This window comes from Microcebus murinus, chromosome X (assembly GCF_040939455.1).
Source record: "Microcebus murinus isolate Inina chromosome X, M.murinus_Inina_mat1.0, whole genome shotgun sequence".
Classification (NCBI taxonomy): Eukaryota; Metazoa; Chordata; class Mammalia; order Primates; family Cheirogaleidae; genus Microcebus; species Microcebus murinus.
In genome coordinates, this window is record NC_134136.1 from 94851022 (window position 1) to 94869851 (window position 18830).

General features: G+C 46.0%; 1 protein-coding gene across 4 annotated transcripts in view; it reads right to left on the reverse strand.

Annotated features, from left to right (window-relative positions):
• Window positions 1-18830, reverse strand: part of SH3KBP1 (SH3 domain containing kinase binding protein 1) — a 311729-nt gene continuing 292899 nt past the window's right edge. For all 4 annotated transcript variants that reach the window (XM_012784660.3, XM_012784664.3, XM_012784665.3 and 1 more), the window contains 5 exons: window positions 12978-13087; window positions 9064-9192; window positions 5005-5273; window positions 1796-1859; window positions 1-770 (listed from right to left, as the gene is read on the reverse strand). In XM_012784660.3, coding sequence (XP_012640114.1) covers window positions 729-770; window positions 1796-1859; window positions 5005-5273; window positions 9064-9192; window positions 12978-13087 — 614 coding nt within the window. In that variant the 3' untranslated portion in view covers window positions 1-728. The remainder of the gene's footprint in view (window positions 771-1795; window positions 1860-5004; window positions 5274-9063; window positions 9193-12977; window positions 13088-18830) is intronic.

Here is an 18830-nt window from a genome sequence, read left to right on the forward strand (position 1 = left end):
TTTGTTTTTTTTTATTATTTTTAAAATTTTTTTTGAATCATGGTAGCTGCATCACAAAAGCTCCAATCAAGAGGGTGGTAAAAAGAAGGCACAGATCATTGCAAATACCAGATTTTCTCTTTCTCTTTTTGTAAATATACCATCATATATAAGCTAAAATTTCTCTTAGGGTGGTGGGGTTTGCTGGCAGGGGAAGGGACAGTTGGATCTAAAATTGCATATGTGATAAAATCCTAAAGGGGGACACAAAGCGAGGCAGCTCTCAGCCTGAAGCAAAAGAACGGGACACTCGCTCCTGACTACGTGTAGTACAAACACTAGGAGAACCTGTGACAAAACACGATTAAAAAAATCATAAAATTATAAAGCTTGTAAACGAATAATCTGAAATTACATTTTATTAATGGAAAATATCATCAAAATAGTACCACTATGGACTAAACTGCCTGAGTTTTCGTTTCGCATGAGATCTCAAAGTAGAAAAGCCTGTAGCACAATTTGCTCTGTGTAAGTCACAACCACTGCCAGCCCCAGGACTACACCATGGGGAAGATTCTCCTCTTGGATGGAATTTGTGTTGTGCTATCAAGACTTCTGTGCTAATCTTTTCAAACAGGGACATGTTGAGGCAAACCTTTAATCTTTTGGCACAAGATTATTTTGGCTGGGGCAGAAAATTTGAGTCTCAGACTCAGGATGAATAATGTGACATTTCATTTATCAAATATTCATTTTGATTGAAGAGCTTTCTTTATGTCATTCACTTCCATCTATAAAGGAAAAAAGAACCGAACAAAGTCATCATGAATTGGCTGGTTTTATAGAAGCTGAAAGATAATCAACCTGGTGGATTGAAAGAAAATAATCAACCTGACAATTTTAAAGGTGAAATGGGTAAAATGATATCTGAATGACCAATCAATAGCAATGCCAGGAATGACATAAACCCAAAGAACAGACACACAAACACGATGCACTAGGAAATGGTGGATGTTTGGATTCCCAGGCGCCCAGGATGCAAAGTTGTCAAAAGCAGCAATAATTCCAGTTTCCCAGCCAGAGAGGGTAGAGCAGGCAGTTCAGACATACTGGATCATCTGGCAGTGTCGGAAGGCAGCTGTGGTTGGCCCAAAGGGATATCTGCCAGCACCCCCAAGTGACAGTGAGCAGCTACCTAGCTCTTCTTTAAGCAGCAAGGGTCCCAACCGCTACCAAGGGTGCCAACTGGATGAAAGCTGAAAGTCTACCTTTGGTCATTTAGAAATCCCATATGTCCCCTGCCATTTGGTAATAGCAGCATTGGATCAGAGACTAGAGGGGACAGAGCTCTGATGCCCTGGCAGGACTGACCCAGCCATCAGGAAGAAAAAAGCTAAAGAAAGAACAAGTGCCGAGTGTGGACATCTATGGTCCTTGGAATCCCAATGATCACATGACAGAAGCCAGCTGGCAGCACGGCCACCCCAGTGCCATGCCCTCTGGCTGCTACTATAACGTGGCCTCCTGAAAATGGGGGTGGGGTGGGGGGACTTTTTGAAGAGGAGATGTTTATGACAAATTCCAAATGAGAAAGCCAATGTGGGGCACATTTACTAACATTTCCCTTCCCAAAGACTTCCTGGAGCCCAGGAAAGGATGGGTAGCAAGTCTATACAATTCCAAGAAAATTGCGTGAAGAAGTGTATGTCAATCTGCAAAGGAGTAACAATCATTTCTTTTTAAAATAAAGCCCTGACTCTGTCCCTGTCCTCACTGAGCCCAGGCCTCACAGGCAGCAGGACGCTGAGGGACCTACCTGCAACCGAAGCCGGATTTTCTTCTCTTCATCCAACTCTGACAGTAACTGCTTAATCTCTCGTCTGAAAAGCAAATGGTAATGAAATTAAACAAAAGCCCAGACTTCCCCAGTAAGAGATAAGGAACCTCTTAGTATTGCTACAGAATCCATCTGGCCCTTTTACTAAGAAAATGTGGACAAAATATTGTATTTTCCTTGCATTGTTATTGTTTGAAATGGCAAGCCTTTATTTGTATGTCCCTCAAATATGTAGCCATCAAAATGGTACATCTGGAAATGACCTTTGAGATCCCTTCATCCCAACTTCTCCCCAAAGGAGAAAGAAGAGGAAGAAAGTGAGGCCCAGTGTGGTGGCCTGACCTGCCCAGTGACTAGACTCCAGGTACCTGGTTCATCTGTTGTCTTCCCTTTGATTACTCTTTCCTTACAAAATCACTGATCTTTAAACATATTTACATCCTCATTTTCATTGCAGACATTTTTACGACTCCCCATATTATTTCCTTTATTTCCAACAGGATTTTAAATTAATAAAAGGTTACTGGTATGTTTTCACCAATTCTCACAAAATCCTACAAATAGTTAAGACTTGAAAACTTGGGGGTAAAATAACTGAACCAACGATACGGCGATCATGTCTTAGAGAGGCAGGCATGACTTAGGGTCCACAGCCTAATGCCCTTTCCAACATTAAATAATGAAGTGGAACAAAACTAATCATCTTGCAAAGTCAGGGCTTTATACTTAGGACACAGCAACCAAGCAAGCATCCAAAATCTGCTCAGAGAGCTGTCCTCCACATTAAGGTATCACACGCTCTGTTTTACATGTACCTTTTTATAAACTGGGTTGGAAAATGAAAAATACAAAGATGGTGCAAAGATGGTACCTTACACAGTGGGTAAGGTAGAAGTTATATTGCATGTGTTCACTTCAGATGAGCGCCTTGATGGTTCCTAGACTTGGGACAGTGTCCTGGCCCTGCTATCAACATGTTGGGTTATTTGACATGAGCCAGTTGTGATTCATCACCATATTTATGCAAGCACACAGTATGCACCCACATCCCAGTGGGCACTGGCACTACTCAGAGCTTAGGGAAGAAACAGAAGGTGAGATCCTAAGCAAATGGCACAACCCAAGAAGACTGGGAGGCAAAGCCTCAAGTGGTCCAGGTGGGGGCAGTTAATTGGGGAAGGTGATCCAAAGAAAGTCACTAAGTCTTAAACTACTAAAAATGAGTATAAGTCTATGAGGAGGAAGAAAGATGGGGGAATAGGTGGAGAAAAGCCAGGGCAGAAGCAGGGAGATGAGAACTAGCATGTTTGGGAATGAAGAGAGTTGGTACAGATTTGAGTTGAAGGCTAAAAGGAAAGTGACACCAAGAGCTAAAGTAGGAGACTGGTGGGGACCCACGGACCCCAGGCATGAGGCCAGGCTGAGGTAGGCTAGAAAGGAAGGCCCTGGAAGAAGTGTTCATTCCAGACATGTTGGCTGGAGGAGTAAAATTCCAGCCAACTCTTTGTAGGCTTCACAGCGGGAAAAGAAACACAGGGTGTGGCATCCCCAAAACATACATAGCTCTGCACTAAGAGGCAGGTTCAGGCCATTTTAGATGTGTAAGCAGATTCCAAGCACCTCTCAGAGGGTCCAAAGGGTCAGAGCCCTGGACCCAAGCCACTCCGACTCAAGGATGGTCCTGCTCAGAAGGCTGAGAACCAATGCTCTGGGATGTCCTGGGGCCAGGAGGTCACTGTTTAGTCAAGGGACACATGTCACATGTACATAGATAGGGCCTTTGGGGACCTAACCCTGTAACTTCCAGAGCTAGATAGGAGCTGGGGACTTTAAGGAGTTGCAGGCAGCCAGGCTGGCCCCAGGAGACCCTCTCAAGTACCATCCTGCCAGTTCTGTGTATTTATTTGATGAGTCTCTTTCAGGCAGAGGGAATGTCCAAGGGGACACAATTTCATATGACATCTCCCAGCCTGGGTGGAATAGAACCTGCTTAGAGCCACATTGCTCAAAGTAAGTTCCCTGGAACCCTCATCCTAGGATGCTCTAGAAATAGGGGTTCTGTGATGAAATAGGTTTGGGAAACACTGCATATGCTATGCTCTCCATCATCCCAATGTACAGTGATGGCTCCGAAAAGTCCTTCAGAGACAAAATTAACTCTGCTTAACCCCACTATCCCCCAAAGTGACCAGGGCCCTCTAGCCCTGTAGCAGGAGGCAGGTGATGAGGCTTCTGCCAGCCCCAGACTCCCTCCCGAGGGCAGGTCTCCAGTAGCATCTCCTGCCACTGCCCTGGGCACCTCCTGATCCCAGGAGGCCAGCTGCCTGGAGATGAGTTGACTCTTCAGGTACCTGGGAAACTGCATGCTTTTCCCTCTGCTGGAGTGGGCAATTCTAGATCATCTTTCAAAATCCTACTCGGGAAATACTTGAGATGTCTCCCCTGAACCCCTCAAGAAAGAGCTAACTGACCTCTAAGCTCTCTGAGCCTCAGTTTACTCAGATAAGCACCTCCGTACTTATAATCCGCCTACCAGCTTTGTCACTGCAAACAGCACCCGGGTGATATGTATGTATGACATTTATTTTCGTGTACAAGCCACTCTCCCCACCTGAGTGCTCCCTGAGGATGAGAGTGCAGTTCCGCATGGAGAAAGGCCCCCAAGTCTCACGGGGGGAGCATCTTGCTGAGTGGGAAGTCTCGAGATTCAAGATTCCCCACACCTTCTTCACACGTGACGGCCCCCTCAGTGCTGGCCAACGACTTCACCTGGCAACTAAGTGAAGATGTTGCGACTTTTTTGTTGCTAGAGGAAAAGCTGGCTGGCGGGCTTATTTAAGAAGTGATACATGTACATACTATATTTTATGGGGGATTTAAAGGATTTTCATTTTAGCAGCCTGCTGAGAGAGTGTCAGTCCTTGTCGTTGACTCATCCCCGTGTGTCCCATGGCCAGCGTGTGCCCTTCCTATGCATACATAATAGGCCCAGCATAAACGCGCGGCATGATTTAAGTACAAATTTTCAGCCTCTCGCCTCCATACCCACTCCCGCCATTGCTGCCACCATCTCGAGGGAGGCCCGGTCCACCCTCTGGGGCAGGCTGGGACTCAGGTTTCCAGAACTAGGCCCTGGCCGGGTAGAGAGCAACCTGGGTGGCAGCTGCAAAGGGTCCCCGGATACTCACTTCTGCTGGTCCTTCATGGTCTCGATGATGCTCCTCAGCTCACGGACCTGTGTCCTCAGCTCTTCCACGGCTGCCTGGCTGCTGGCCGCAGGCTCCATCTTTGGTTTTCCTTCCGTGCCAAACAGAGACGGGGAGTTGGCTCTGTGTCCAGCTGTTCCCAAAGAGGACGACAGCGGGGAAGGTGCCGCCGAGGACAGAGGGGCTGGCCCACCACTGCCTGCTGCCATGGTCCCCGGCTTGGGTGGCAGGGATGCTTTGTTGTCAGACACCTGTGACGAGAGACGGTGGGGAGGATTCAGGGCCAGGGATTTGTGTGCTGTGCCTCCTGTCCTAGGTGGTCAACTCTTCCCTCAACATCACTGTCCCCACCTCTCTCTGCACAGCCTACTCACGTATTCCTTCATGCACGAGCCACCAAGGGCCTACGTGGTGCAGGCATTCCCCCCACTCCTGACTACCACCAAGTGCTGCCTTCTGCGTATTTTAAATTTGACCTTCTTTCTGGGCAGATAGTTCCTAACTGGTTTAATGTACATGTAGAGATGCCCAACTGCTTGCCAAGTACCACAAACTCTGAAGTGAGCAAGACATTAAGGCATTCTCCTGGCCCTAAGGGAGCTCAGAACCCAGTGGGGTGCAGACAGACAGACCAACAGACTACAGATGACAGGAAAGACTGCACAGAGGGAGGTGAGCACAGAGAGCCCCAGTAAGCCCAGGAGGGAAGGCACTGGGGAGGAGGTGCTGACAGCCCCGTCTTGGAGAAGGACAAGGAAATGGCCAGAAGAAAGGAGGGGTGGTTAGAGAAAGAAGTTGTAGGAGGATGGAACGCACCAGCCAAAGGCCTAGAGACCAGGGAGCAAAACACGCTGGTGGGAGGCACAGCTAGAACGTGAGACGGGCAGGAGAGAGCTGCGGAGGGAGAGCTAGGCTGGGAGGTGGAAGGGGTTGGGTGAAGGGTGAGGAAGGCTGCCAAGGATCACTCTGGCTGCAGAAAGGCCTAAGCGTTGGCAGTTCTGGAGTAGAGAAAACTGCTGGGAAATTCTTACACGATGAAAGCTTAAAGTGGTTGGAGTTTGACCTTGGCAGTGGCCAAGGAGACACAGAGAGAGACAAGACAACTTTGAGAGATGCGGCAAAGGCAGGTGTGGCCAACAAAGAACGCCAGGTATCGTTCCTGATGCTGGGGTGGGGTGCGGGCGAGGCCGACGTATTCCCTGTCCTCATGGAGCAGACGCCCTGTGACCGGGGGGTGTGGTGCTGGACAGGCTGTAGAGGGTGGAGGAGGAAGGACGGACCAAGGGTGGTGGACAGGGAGGGAGGAACCAGGTACAGAGGTTGTACCTTTCATGGAGGAAGAGCAGGTTGAAGGCCCAGGTGATGATTTCAGTTTTGGACACATTGAATTTTAGGAGCCCAAGGGACAGCCAAGGGGACCCATCTAGTGGGCAGAGCCAGAGACTAAAAGAGCGAGCCGGCCCAGAGGAAGAGGAAGGCACAGTGGCGGAAAGCAGCAGCCTGGTGGTTCCCGCTGGGAGAGGTGGGGAGAGAAGGTAGAGCGCACCCTTGGCGACTGGGAAAGAGGGTGACAGGGGGATGAAGCAAGACTAGAAAGGTGGCCTGGGTTACAAAAGTCCCCTGGAAGAGTTTCTAGAAGGGAAAACGTGGTTGAATAAGCGGGTGAAGGGTGCTGAGAGGAAAACTGGGGGGGGGGGGGCTCATTTGGTGAAACAAGGGACACAGAAACCTGATGGCAGCAGATCGGTGCCTGGATAGGACACGAGGGGTGTGGCCGGCAAGTGTAGGACTCTTTTTAGAAATTTGGTGGAGGCAGGAAGATGGCGGAGAGAGAGAGCTCATGCAGAAGCCTCAGGAGGAGACAGGATCAAGGAAGGATTTATCCGCTTTCCAAGATGGGCGAGCCCCTGAGCTGCACAACACGCTGAGAGAAGGGGGCGGGGGCAGGGTGAAGACGGAAGAGACAGGCGGTGGGGGTGGGGAGGCCTGATGGAGAAGTGTCCTGAGAAGGCCAGGAGGGTCCAGGGAGCAGACACCAGCAAGGGAGCTGGCAGTCAGGTGTGGAGGACTGGGGGGTGAGCGGCAGGGCGGAAGCTGAGGCTGGTGGTGGAGCTGGCAGGACGGCCACGGGACTCCCTCCAGCAGCAGGCGCCTCGCCGGCCACCCCAGGGCAGGAGCCAAGAAGGGGCTTGGCTGGCACGGCGAGGAGGAGGTAGAGTCTGGATTCAGGCTGTGCTAGAGGGAGAGAATGGGCAGAGAGAGCCAAAAGCAGATGGGCCATCATTCCCAGTCTCTCTGCTCTCCTTTTCTCTGCCAAATTGCCATTGAGGAAAAGCGCTCTCTGCTGCCAGGGATAGCAATCCGCCAGCCCGAGCTTTATTGTTCGTAGGAGTTATAGTAAGAGGGAAGAGGAGCCGACACGTATGGAGCACTGATCACATGCTGGATGTCGCTAGCCAATTCAAACGAGGATCAGCTGGCACAAGCATTTTACCAAGCAGGGAACTGAGGCTTGGCAACATAGTTGAGTCATTCCCCAAGTCTCACAGCTAACGACAGGCAGGACTGGGAGTCCGTCCCCTCACCATCAGCCAGATCCCTTGAGCCTGGTGTGGCTGCCTGAGTCTGAAGAGCCACACCCTCCTGTCCTTCTTGTCTCTGTCTACCCCCTAGTCCTGGGCTCATACCTTTCCCCACTCCCGTCCTATATTCTTATGTACCTCTCATGGCCCACTAATGTCCTTACACTGATTGACTTCCAGATACTTCTTGAATCAATGCTTTGCTTGGCATTTCCTATCCGACTTGCTCTCCCTACCCATTTCCACTAATAAGTACTTTTTAAGTCCTCACAGAGTATAGGCCACCACACTTCCTGATCAAATCAGTTCAAGTGGAATTTCTAGAAGCAATGAAGAACACGACATGACAACTCCGGAAAAGTGAAATAGGCTAACGGGATAGAACTGTGCACATCAGAAACATGAAAAGCCACTGTCTACCGGTAGATGTCACTGTAGAGACACCCCAGGAATGTCCGAGAGAATGAAACGATAGGTAAACTTATGGGCAACAGAAAAAAAAAAAGTCTAAATCCAATTTCTGCAAATGGAATCCTTTCATAAAGGAGGAATGTTTTGGTTTTGTGGACAATTAGAATTGATATGTTTTATAGGATCATGTTTTGCTTACTGTATCAGATTTTTAAGAAGATCTATACATGTAAATTCTTAAATCTATGAGAAGGAAAACCCTATGTAACCTTTGATTTTTTTGCATTAATTCCTGCTTCAGATGACTATAATTTTCTGCTTTAGACAGAAAGAAGTTGCTAATGTTCATAGAAAATAATTCCAATGGACTGGGTTTGCTTAGTACAAGAAAATGGAATTTTTAAAGCTTGGTTTGTATTCATAGGAAGAATAGAACTTCTACAGGGCACTCTTTGAAAGTTACATGCAGTAACTAGATAATGTCTTCTTTGTTTCTCACAAACCAATAACTTAAAATAGCTATACCATTCCCTAAGCAGGCAATGAAATTAAAATGTTTTTAGACTAAAAATTTATCCTAGAATATGAATCCAGATCAGTTTTTAAGAGACCACATTAGTTATATTTATGGTCTTCCAACTATAACTTGTGCCCAGCTTTGAACATAAAAAGCAAGATCTATGGGAACAGAGCCCAGCATTTAATATATTTAATGTATTCTCTCTAGACACTTTAAGGCTTTTTAAGTGTTTTGGTTGTAGTGGGAGTGGTGGCACGCAAGGGCATTTGTGTGCACGGATCGTGATGGTATGAAAAAGAGATCAAGTTACAGGAGAAAAAGTGGGAAATAAACAATTGAACTTGCATCTCAGGGATTCTGCCCAGTTTTGGAGACTTTGCAACATGCCTCAGGGATTTTGATGACTAATCACTGTTACTGAAGAATGACAAACACCTGCACAGTCTGTTTATCCTCATTTGGTTTATAACCATTCATTAGTGCATGCACAAAACAGCAAGGACAACCTCACCATGGCTGGTCACTCACTTGGGATATGGTAACAGTCTTTGACGTTTTCTTTGACGCATCCAATCCTCTGTGCGCAAGTGAAATGTGTTCCTCCTTATCTTCTTCAGGACTTGGGGAGTCGAAGATATCAGGGCTTGAAAGGGAGGACTGCATAAAGCCGGAAGAAAATGATTTTGTCAGAATTATGCCTTAGCTGACATAGCTTTCATTAATATAATGCTGTGTGCTTTCCAAAGCATTTGCTGCTTCTATTTTGTATCCTTATTATAACCCTGTGAAGCAGAAAGTGTGCTATTATCTGTGCACTGGAGACAGTCACACAGCTGGTTAGTGGCAGAACTGTGACTAAGAAGCCAGGTTTCCTAAACTAGGGATCTTTCCATGGACACCCATCCATCACTTCATCCTTGCAAGCATCCCTTGTCCATCCGTTCCTGCTCCCTCCCCTCCTTTCTCTAAACATTTGCTACCATGTGCCAAGCACTGAGTTTGGTACTGCAGACTTAGAGGTGACATGCCATACATAGTCCCTGCCCTCCGAGGGCTGACAGTCTGTTGGGCAAGAACACATAGGTCAACAGGAAGCTGCCTCTAATCTGCCTCTCCTCCATTCCCTCCTCTTCCTTTCCTTGACCCTTTTTCAAGATCACGAAGTCTGCTGCATACTGAGTGCTCTAAAGGACCTGTCTGAGAGGAAACCATTTCCAGGGGCAAGGAACCACCAGGCCTGTGATCCAGTGACCAGCGTTTCCACAGCCTGAGAGTATAACCCTTCCCGCTAGCACAATAAGCTCATATCTCCTTTGGTACCTGCTGCTAAATCTCTGCCATCATTACCGTTGACAGTCAACATATTCATTTTGGAGTCTGTATTTGCTAAAGTATATTTACAGAATGGCAGCATCTTTTGGTAAAATATGTGGATAAGACCCTATTCTTTCTGCCTCACTGTGAAGATCACTGTGAAGATCAAAAAGCTGGATGAATGGGGCTGGCACGGTGGCTCACGCCTATAATCCTGGCACTCTGGGAGGCCATGGTGGGAGGATCGCTTGAGCTCAGGAGTTCGAGACCAGCCTGATCAAGAGCGAGACTTCATCTCTACCAAAAATAGAAATATTAGGTGGGCATCGTGGCACCTGTAGTCCTAGCTACTTGGGAGGCTGAGGTGCGAGGATCACTTGAGCCCAGGAGTTGGAGGTTGCACAGTGAGCTCTGATGACACTACGGCACTCTAGCCAGGGCAAGAGAGCAAGACTCTGTCTCCAACAAAAGGCTGATGAATGGGGATCAATTCATTGAAATTCACTTGGTCATAAATGATTTCCTAGAATTTCCCTGTTTTAGAACAAAGCAAATGAAAATAAGAATTCCCATTGCAAAGAATTCTTTTTAATGAAGAATCTTCTACAGGTATCTTTGGGTGAGCCCATATTCAGCCTCATCTCTATGCCTTCTGCCCCAATGGTAGAAAAACGGTCCTATTTAGAATCACCACTTGGTTCCATTATAGAAAAATTACACCCACAAATAGTTCGTTTTCTTCTGTTTATGTACTAAGGTAGAAACCTAATATATTTGGGGGAATTTTTAAGCAAAGTTTTCAATTTAAGAGGTCTTATTTGTTAATCTTCACTTAATCTGCAAATCCAATTACCTAGTATTAACATCCCCCCACCGCCATGCTTTCTTATTAATCTAGGCTTAACTGCTTAACCACCATGCAATGCCTGGATCCTTTCATTTTGAGATTTTATTCAAAAAGCCAGTTTCCTCCTATATAACCTATGGTTCATGAGCTGCCAGTCAAAGCTTGCTCTTTGAATCCTATAAAAATAAGTAGCTTCAACTAGGGTGAGAGGGCCCAATCTGGGAATCGTGACTAGTACATTTCCGCCATCATTGACTCTAGTAGCCTTTGAGGAATATGCCCATATCCACTAACTCCATTTTACTATGGAAACTCACAGGTGCTAACTGGAAGAAAAGTAAATAGCAATTCAATGTACACATCCAAATGGGGACGGATGGGAATGAAGGGAAGAGAGTATAGTAATTATACATTTTTAAAGCACAAATGTATCCTGTTGTTTAAAGTCTGCAAATAAAATCCCTGCATATAAAATGCCAAGCTTTGAGTCACTGTGCCATAAGCTTCCTGCAGGCAGTGACCATATACTTCTTGATCCCAGTTGTATCTTTGGTATGAGGCACAGTGCAGAGCCCATAGGGGATCTATGTCTATAAATATTGGTTGAATGAACAACTGTGCAGTCTAAAGGCAGAGTGAAATGAGGTGTTCTTACCTGGTCCCCCAAATAAATACAAATTCCCAGACATGGGATGTATGGACCACGTGTGGGGTGGGAGATGGTAATTTGAACCTTTGTGTATTTAATTCTGGAAGTCATGAGGCTCTCTAGACCTTGAAAAGTTGGGAAGAATTTGGAAGGAAAACAAACATGATGAAGGATTTATAAAGATTTTTAAAGTCTTTCTTCCTATAAGGTATCAATACAAAGTTAGGTTTGTTTCATACAAGGAGGAAACACAGGATGACTCAAACCAAACTTCTAGATTTGGTAGATATGAGAAAAGAGGTTCAAAGGAAGTGGCATTCTTTTTCTTCTAATGACAAAACCTTAGGTGGGATCAGTGATGACATAAAAATAGAAACTGTCCTGGGAAACCTGTGAAAGGTTAATTCCTTCATGTATCTGGGTGGAAGTTATAAGGACTTAGACCTTATAAGGACAAGGCCATGTGCTATATAGAGATAGATCAATCACTAGATCGATCAATATATAGATCTCTCTCTCACACACACTACTGTGGAAGGTAAACTTAACATTTGTGGAAGAGATGTTTGCAATCCATGGCAAAAGCAAAGCATGAGTTTCCCTTTGATCCACTTTTAGAAAATTTTTACCCAAGTGAATAATTTTGGAGCAGCATCGAGCTTTTTCTACGGTGACATTCACTTGAGTGTTGTTTAGAATGAAGAACTAGAAACAACATAAATGTGCAATAACAGTACACTGGCTAGACAAATCTCATATCATGGGTTAGAACAGCAGGCAGCCATAAGACTATGTAATGATTGAGGAGAAAGGTGTACAACCTAAGGGGAAAAGTCAGTTCCACAGAAATAAGTACTATGTAATCTCATTTGTGAAGAAATAATTCTGTATATACAAATAGATTATTTTTATAAGCTAAGGATGTATAGCAAGAAGTTAACAGTTCTTTGCCCTGGAGAGCAGGATTACAGGTAACTTACTTTTTTCTTTATGTATTACGCTGTTCAAATTTAGTACAAACATGTAATAGGTTTGCAGTTATTTAAAATGACCCAAACAAAAAACTTCTATGGGTTATTCTGAGTGTTCTGATCAGTTTTTCCTACATGACTGGGTGCCTCATATGTTTAAAAACAATCTCCTACAAGTCTGCATGGTGTTCCGTGGAGGGGTGCAGACCACAGGGCTTTGAGGAATAAAGGTTCAGCCACTGTCTAGGCAGTAGAGAAGCAGATATTTACTTAGTAAAGTTTTGTTTTGTTTCTAGACCAAACCTCACTCTCTTTTCCCCACCATAAAATGTAATATATATATGTAGATAGATAGATTGATTGATTGATTTTTTTTTTTTTTACCAATTTCATTTTAGGTTCAAATAAGAATCAGTCTGGAAAGAGAGAAAAGGCAGGTAGGACTAGGAAGTGCCCACCTCACTGGCAGAAACACAACGAACAAATAGAAATACTGCTGAATTCAAAAAGACTCTGAAATCCCTTTTGCTTGGCAGCGCATCTCACGGCCTGGCCTGCCTCTCCCAGGGTGTCCTCCAAGTGTCCACTTGCAGAAGAGTCCTTCGTTACAGTCTCTAATCTGTCCTGCTTTTCAGCTGTAGACAAGTGAGGGGACACTTACAGATGTGAGAGACTGGGACGGAGGCCGCCTCCCGGTAGCTTTTGGTCTGCTTGTTGTTGGGTGACTGAGTTTCTCAGTAGATGATACCACGGAGTCAAAACCTTCTAGGTCTAAAACAAGAGTAAAACGGTTTTTAGAGCAAAAATAGGAGAAAAGGTTCTTAGGATGTGTTACAAGCACTTCTTGTCCTTCGTAATTATCCTTTCTGTCTGGATTACACTGCAGCGTTGACAAAGGCTGTTTACATCTTTGGTCGTTTCAACAAATGTGATTCAAACTGAATGAAATAATCGTTTCCTCTTCAGTTTAAAAAGCTAGCATGGAAGAGACAGAAACATGATTTTTCTTTCTCCCTTCTACAGCTATATCCATAAATCTTTAAGAAGCTACAGAGAGGATTAAAGGAAGAATCCTCTTTCTTCCACAAATCCAAGTCCACTTTAGCAGACAGCACATTCTTGCAGTCTGGACACAAAAGGCAGTTAACACAAGGTACAAGAAGCTATGGGCAAGTGATGCTGGCCATTGATTCCGAAAGACAAGAAGAGAGGGCAGGCTCCTTCTCTGATTGTGCCTCACTAGTCTGGCCATCAGTTGTCACCCTAACATTAGACTGAAAACTCCTTAGAGAAGAAGATCAAGCTTCTACTTCTCTAGACAACTCGCAGAGCCCGGCCCCATTTGGTGTCACTCAATGGAGACATTATCTTCTTAGGTCACCAGTATGTCCATTCATTCACGCCACTGTTATTGAGCAACTACTCAGGGCTAGATACTGAGACTATACCAGCAAACACGGCGGAAACAAGTCCTGACCTCAGAGAGCTTACCCCAGTGACGACACTCAGCCAGTGTAGACTCCTTCGGCCATATTGTCACTGTACCTGACATGGGTCCAGAGGAAAGCAACTGTCTTTACTTTGCCACCCTCTTCAACAAATAATCAAGTGGTTACCCAGTTCTATAGAGTTCTGGGGATTTACAAACCAAGTGTGCATGTGTGTGACGCTCAAAGGAGTGGCTGGCAGAAAGGGGACAACCCAGAGTGCCACTATTGTTTGTGACTGGGGGAACACCATTTCTCCCTGACAAATAGGCTGTGTTTCAAATGCCACGGCAGGTACTGCCTTCCCAAACCATTCCTTGCTCTCCCTTCTAACAGAGCCTCAGTTTTGTTTCAGGACAATGTGCCCAGTCCCTGAGCTAAACCATGTTTGGTCTAAGCCAGTGGTGGTGATCTTGCTGCTCTTTGCCTGTGCCTGGTCTAGAGGCAGCTGTGTAGCCCAATTTGAGTTACTGGGAAATAAAGGGAAATCAACTGAGAGCCCATGGGAAAGAGATTTCCCCTCTGGCTAGAGAGAGGCAAGTGAGGAGAAGGCTTTTTGTGATGCTATCCCTCTTCCTTCCTGCTTGGGATGCTATTGTGTAAGGATAGGATATCTGGAGCTGTGGCAGCCATCTAAAGAACATTAGGGGAGGCATGGACAATGCTCTTAGAGATCTTGAGGATGACAGAGCAGAAAAAATGGAAACAACTTGGGTGACTGACAACCCCGATGAGCCGCCCACTAACCCTGGAATGATCTGGCGCCCAGGTGTCTTACCATGTGAAATTAACAAAGCCCTGTTTTCTCAGCCAGTTTAAATCAGATATTCTTTATGTGCAGCTGAAAGCATCCTAACTGCCATAACTGCAAATATGCTGGCCTAGGACAGAGAAGCTAAAAATAAAATTATGTGTGTTTTCTTTCTTTATTTTGGGGCAAACTCTTTTGCTCATGCTTGTAAGTGGTCTGGCTATGTGGCAGCTTCATTCTGTTAATGAATGGGCAGGTGTTACCTGCAAACTATTTCCTTTAGTGGAATATGCAAAACCAACCACAAGTCACGAGAAGCCACTAAATTACACCTGGGATTATATTAAGTGACATTATCCTAGTACCTGGTGAATGGATAATTACTCAGGGTAAGGCAAGGGTAACCAAAGGTTAATCATCTGCAGAGATTTCACAAAGAAAAAACATCAGTGGTGCTCTGAGGCCAAGGGGTCGTTCATCAGCATCTAGCACCTGAGTGCAGCTCACAAAGGGTCCCACCTGTCCAGCTAGCTCAGCAGGGTGCCAGAAGGAACCCAAGCCAGGGGAGGACAAAGATCCCCACTGCTGGGATATACCTCTCCAGTACTGGCTCACTGGGCTGACCCCTCCCATGGGCCTTTTAATAGAACTTTATTTTCCTAAAAGTTTCCCCTCTAGACTCTACCCCCGGACTTGCCTTCACCAACTCTAGGTTGTCGGAAATGGAAATCCCCCAGTACAGACTTGGATTGATGCAAAAAGCCAATATCTGACATTAACATCCTCCCAGTTAACCTTTTAAATCACTTTTACTCCAATTACAAAGTTAATATATGATCGGTGTCTAATTTTTTTTAAAAAAAACATGAAATTGTAACAATAAAAGAAAGTCAACCACAATCTTACAGCACCAAGATAACCACTGTTAGTATTTTGGTATACATTCCTCCGGGCTTTTCTCTATAAATAGATAAGATAGCTTATACCATATGTAATATTGCATTCTGCTTATTTCACTTCCCCTTATATGCCATGTCTTTAAGAGTTCTTTATAAATATTTTAATTGTTGTATAATTTATTGCACTGCAAATCATGATTTATTTAACCAATCCCCTATTTGTTGGATAGTTTCCAAATCATTCCTCCCTCCTATTTTTGCTATTACAGAAAAGTGCCACACAAATATACTTGCACGCACTCTACATACAATGAGTTTAGCAGGTTATCCATGGAGATCCCCAACTACTCTGGAAGGAATGGCTAAGGCCTGGGACAGGGAGGTTTGCTGGGCTGGCGGGGGTGGGGAGGGGTGGGGGGGGCATGATGAGGCACAGAAGCTGAGCAGGCAGCCAGGCAAGAAGGTGGGAAGGAGGGGCCACTAAAGATTCCAACAAACAGGCCACTGCCAAGGGCCTTGGCTGGGAGCTACAGGGGCAGAGCTGGACAGCCTATATCACTGCTCTGGCAAGGAAATTAAAACAAGTTTTGGAGGCAAAACCTGAGCAGGGTGAAGTGACTGAAGAGCAATTAAAGGGTAACTGACGCTGGTTCTCCACCTTGGCTGCACAGCAGAATCACCTGGATGACAACAACAAAAACCACCTCATCCCTGCATCCCACCCTAGGGAGTGGCTCCAGGGGTCTGGATGCAGCTGGCCATTGAGGAGGTGTCAGTCTCCCGAGGTGATGTTAACACAGCGATGTGTGAGAAGTCCTGCTCTAGCAGAGGCTGGGGGCCGAGGGGAGGGAGGGATGACTGAGGATTTGAGCAAGCAGAGGCGTGGAGAAGCCACCGGGGAAGGACAGGGTGTCCCAGGGCCCATCAAGTGGACAGCCTGCCTGGGTGAGCTGAGGGGGGTCAAGCGTGCCAGCACGGAGGGTCCTCCCACGCGGGGCTGAGGAGTGCTGGCCCAATTTGGAAGGCAACAGGAATGTTGGAGCACTTGATGAAAGTGATGGCCAAAGTTTTGGCGGATTGGTGACAGGTCAGACACACTATAGCTGGAGCGAGAGGGAGGACCTACAGGTGACTCAGCATGCAGAATGGGATGGGAGAGGACTGCAGGGAGAAAGGAGAGGGGACTGGACGGCCTCAGACCCCCCTTAGGATGGACTTGACAAGTCCCCTTGTGCACAGTGGAGGACAAGTTCATACTAGGAAACTTCTCCCGGGATACCAGGGAATACTCCGTCCTCACCCCCTCCACCCTCCTCAGCCCACTGAATTCATTAAGTCCACCTGGGAGTGTAGGGTTTGATGTGTAAGGTGGCCATTTGTAATGAATTACACTTTCAAAATGATTCAGGGGTGTGGTGTCTTGTCTCCTGCACTTAGGCTGTGGGCCCTGGAAGGGTTCAAACTCATCTTTGCATTCTCAAAGTCTAGTATATTCCTGAGGAAAACATGCTTGTTATTCTTTCAATGAAGGAGCAAGCAAATGAATGAGCAAACTATCTCAAGAAAAAAACTCTTATTCCGGGAGTGTAGCTTGTAGAGGTGGCTCCTAGCAGGATGTGAGCTGGCAGCTTCAGGGTTGAAGGCAGTGTCCTGTGCCATGGCCGAAGAGAAAGCTGACTGGCCCACTTCACTTTACTGGCTGAAGTTTGCCCAAAAAAGATGTTGAAGCCTGGCCATGCTTAGCAAATGTCTCCAGGACAGATGGCAGAGAAGACTGCCTTGTTTCTGTCACTCAAGAGTAAGAGGACAGCCTGAGTGAGAGTGAGACCCCATCTCTCTCTATATATATATAAAAAAAGAAAAAAGTAGCCGGGCATAGTGGCGCATGCCTATAGTCCCAGCTACTTGGGAGGCTGAGGCAGGAGGATCCCTTGAGCCCTGGAGTTTGAGGTTGCAGTGAGCTATGATCATGCCACTGCACTCCAGTCTGGGTGACAGAGTGAGACCCTGTCTCAAAAAAAAAAAAAAAAAAAAAAAAAGAGGAGGGTCAGAGTCTCCCAGGGAGAGCTACTCTTAACCTGTGCACAGTTCTGTTGAGTTTAACTTTCTATAGTTTTAGTTTGTAAAGAGCACTTTTGGGAAACAGTAACCAAACCAAAATGCCATAAGGAAAAAGATTCACCAAGTATGAGGTCACTCGCTGAAAAGGGAACCTCAGGTTACCCTGGCATGTTTCCACACACTGTGAACTGCAACAGACTTCTCCTTTTTGACAGTGAAGGGGAGAAAATCTTCAGTACTGTCACATAACTTTTCAGTGGCACAGACCATACTCCTCATGACTGTGGCCGTGGTAGCTGTGATTAAGGCAGAATTTCCATGACTAACCCGCTGTGGTGCAAAGAAAATGTCCCAATTTTCATGGTGGTTTTGAAATGAATCAAGCTGAAACTTGATATGAGCTTTCTCAGCCTGGCTGGGAATTTTTCCTCTTAATTGAAAAAGGTTTTAATGCCCATCAGCCAGTCCAAAACTAATGAACTGGAAAATGCTAGGGCATTTTTAAAAAGTTAGTTTCACAAGGCTGAGAAACTCTTGGCTTTTGTGATACTTGGATGACAAACCCTCTACAGACATACGAGGATAATTCACGTTGGACACAACAGAGTTGGCTTGGAAGGGCCTTTGACTCTTCATAGCACATGGAGTTGCCCATTTTCCATGAATTTCAGTCATGCCCTACTTAGTTCAATTAGAAAATGTAGCCTCATTTTCCATGGATGGGAGGAATGGTACCAGTGACCACAGGTGACCTAAAGAACAACCATTGAAAACACAGAGGAGAAATAGTCAAAAGTCTGAGACAGGCCAGATGTCACCAACAGAACTGTTTGGGAGAGCCTAAATAGCTCTGTTTATGCATTATAGCTTGTTTGGACTCAAAGAAGAGCCCTAAGATGGAAGTTTGCTACAGTTGAAGCCTCGCAATGTCACTACTTCCTGATATCTCTGGAAGCCTTCCCTTCCCCTCCATGCCCCAGTCTCAGATCATTAAGGCTGCTGGAATTTTTTGTCTGGAACCACTGCAACAGATTTCTCACTTAATGCCCTTTATCACTCCACATGCAGCCACCAGACAGGGGTGTCAAGTGCCGATCTGAATATGTCCCTTCATATTCATGTCCTTCCCCCTCCTCACTAACTCCTTCGGTGCCACTGAGGCTTGGCTCCACAACTGGAGCCTCTTCCAAGAAGCCAAGTTGCACCCTAAGGCCTGGGTTGGGTACTCCCCTACTCACCCATCACTCCAATCTCAGCATTTAGCACCCTGTACTGACATTCCAGTACAGGCTGTTGACTTATCTGTCTCCCCTACC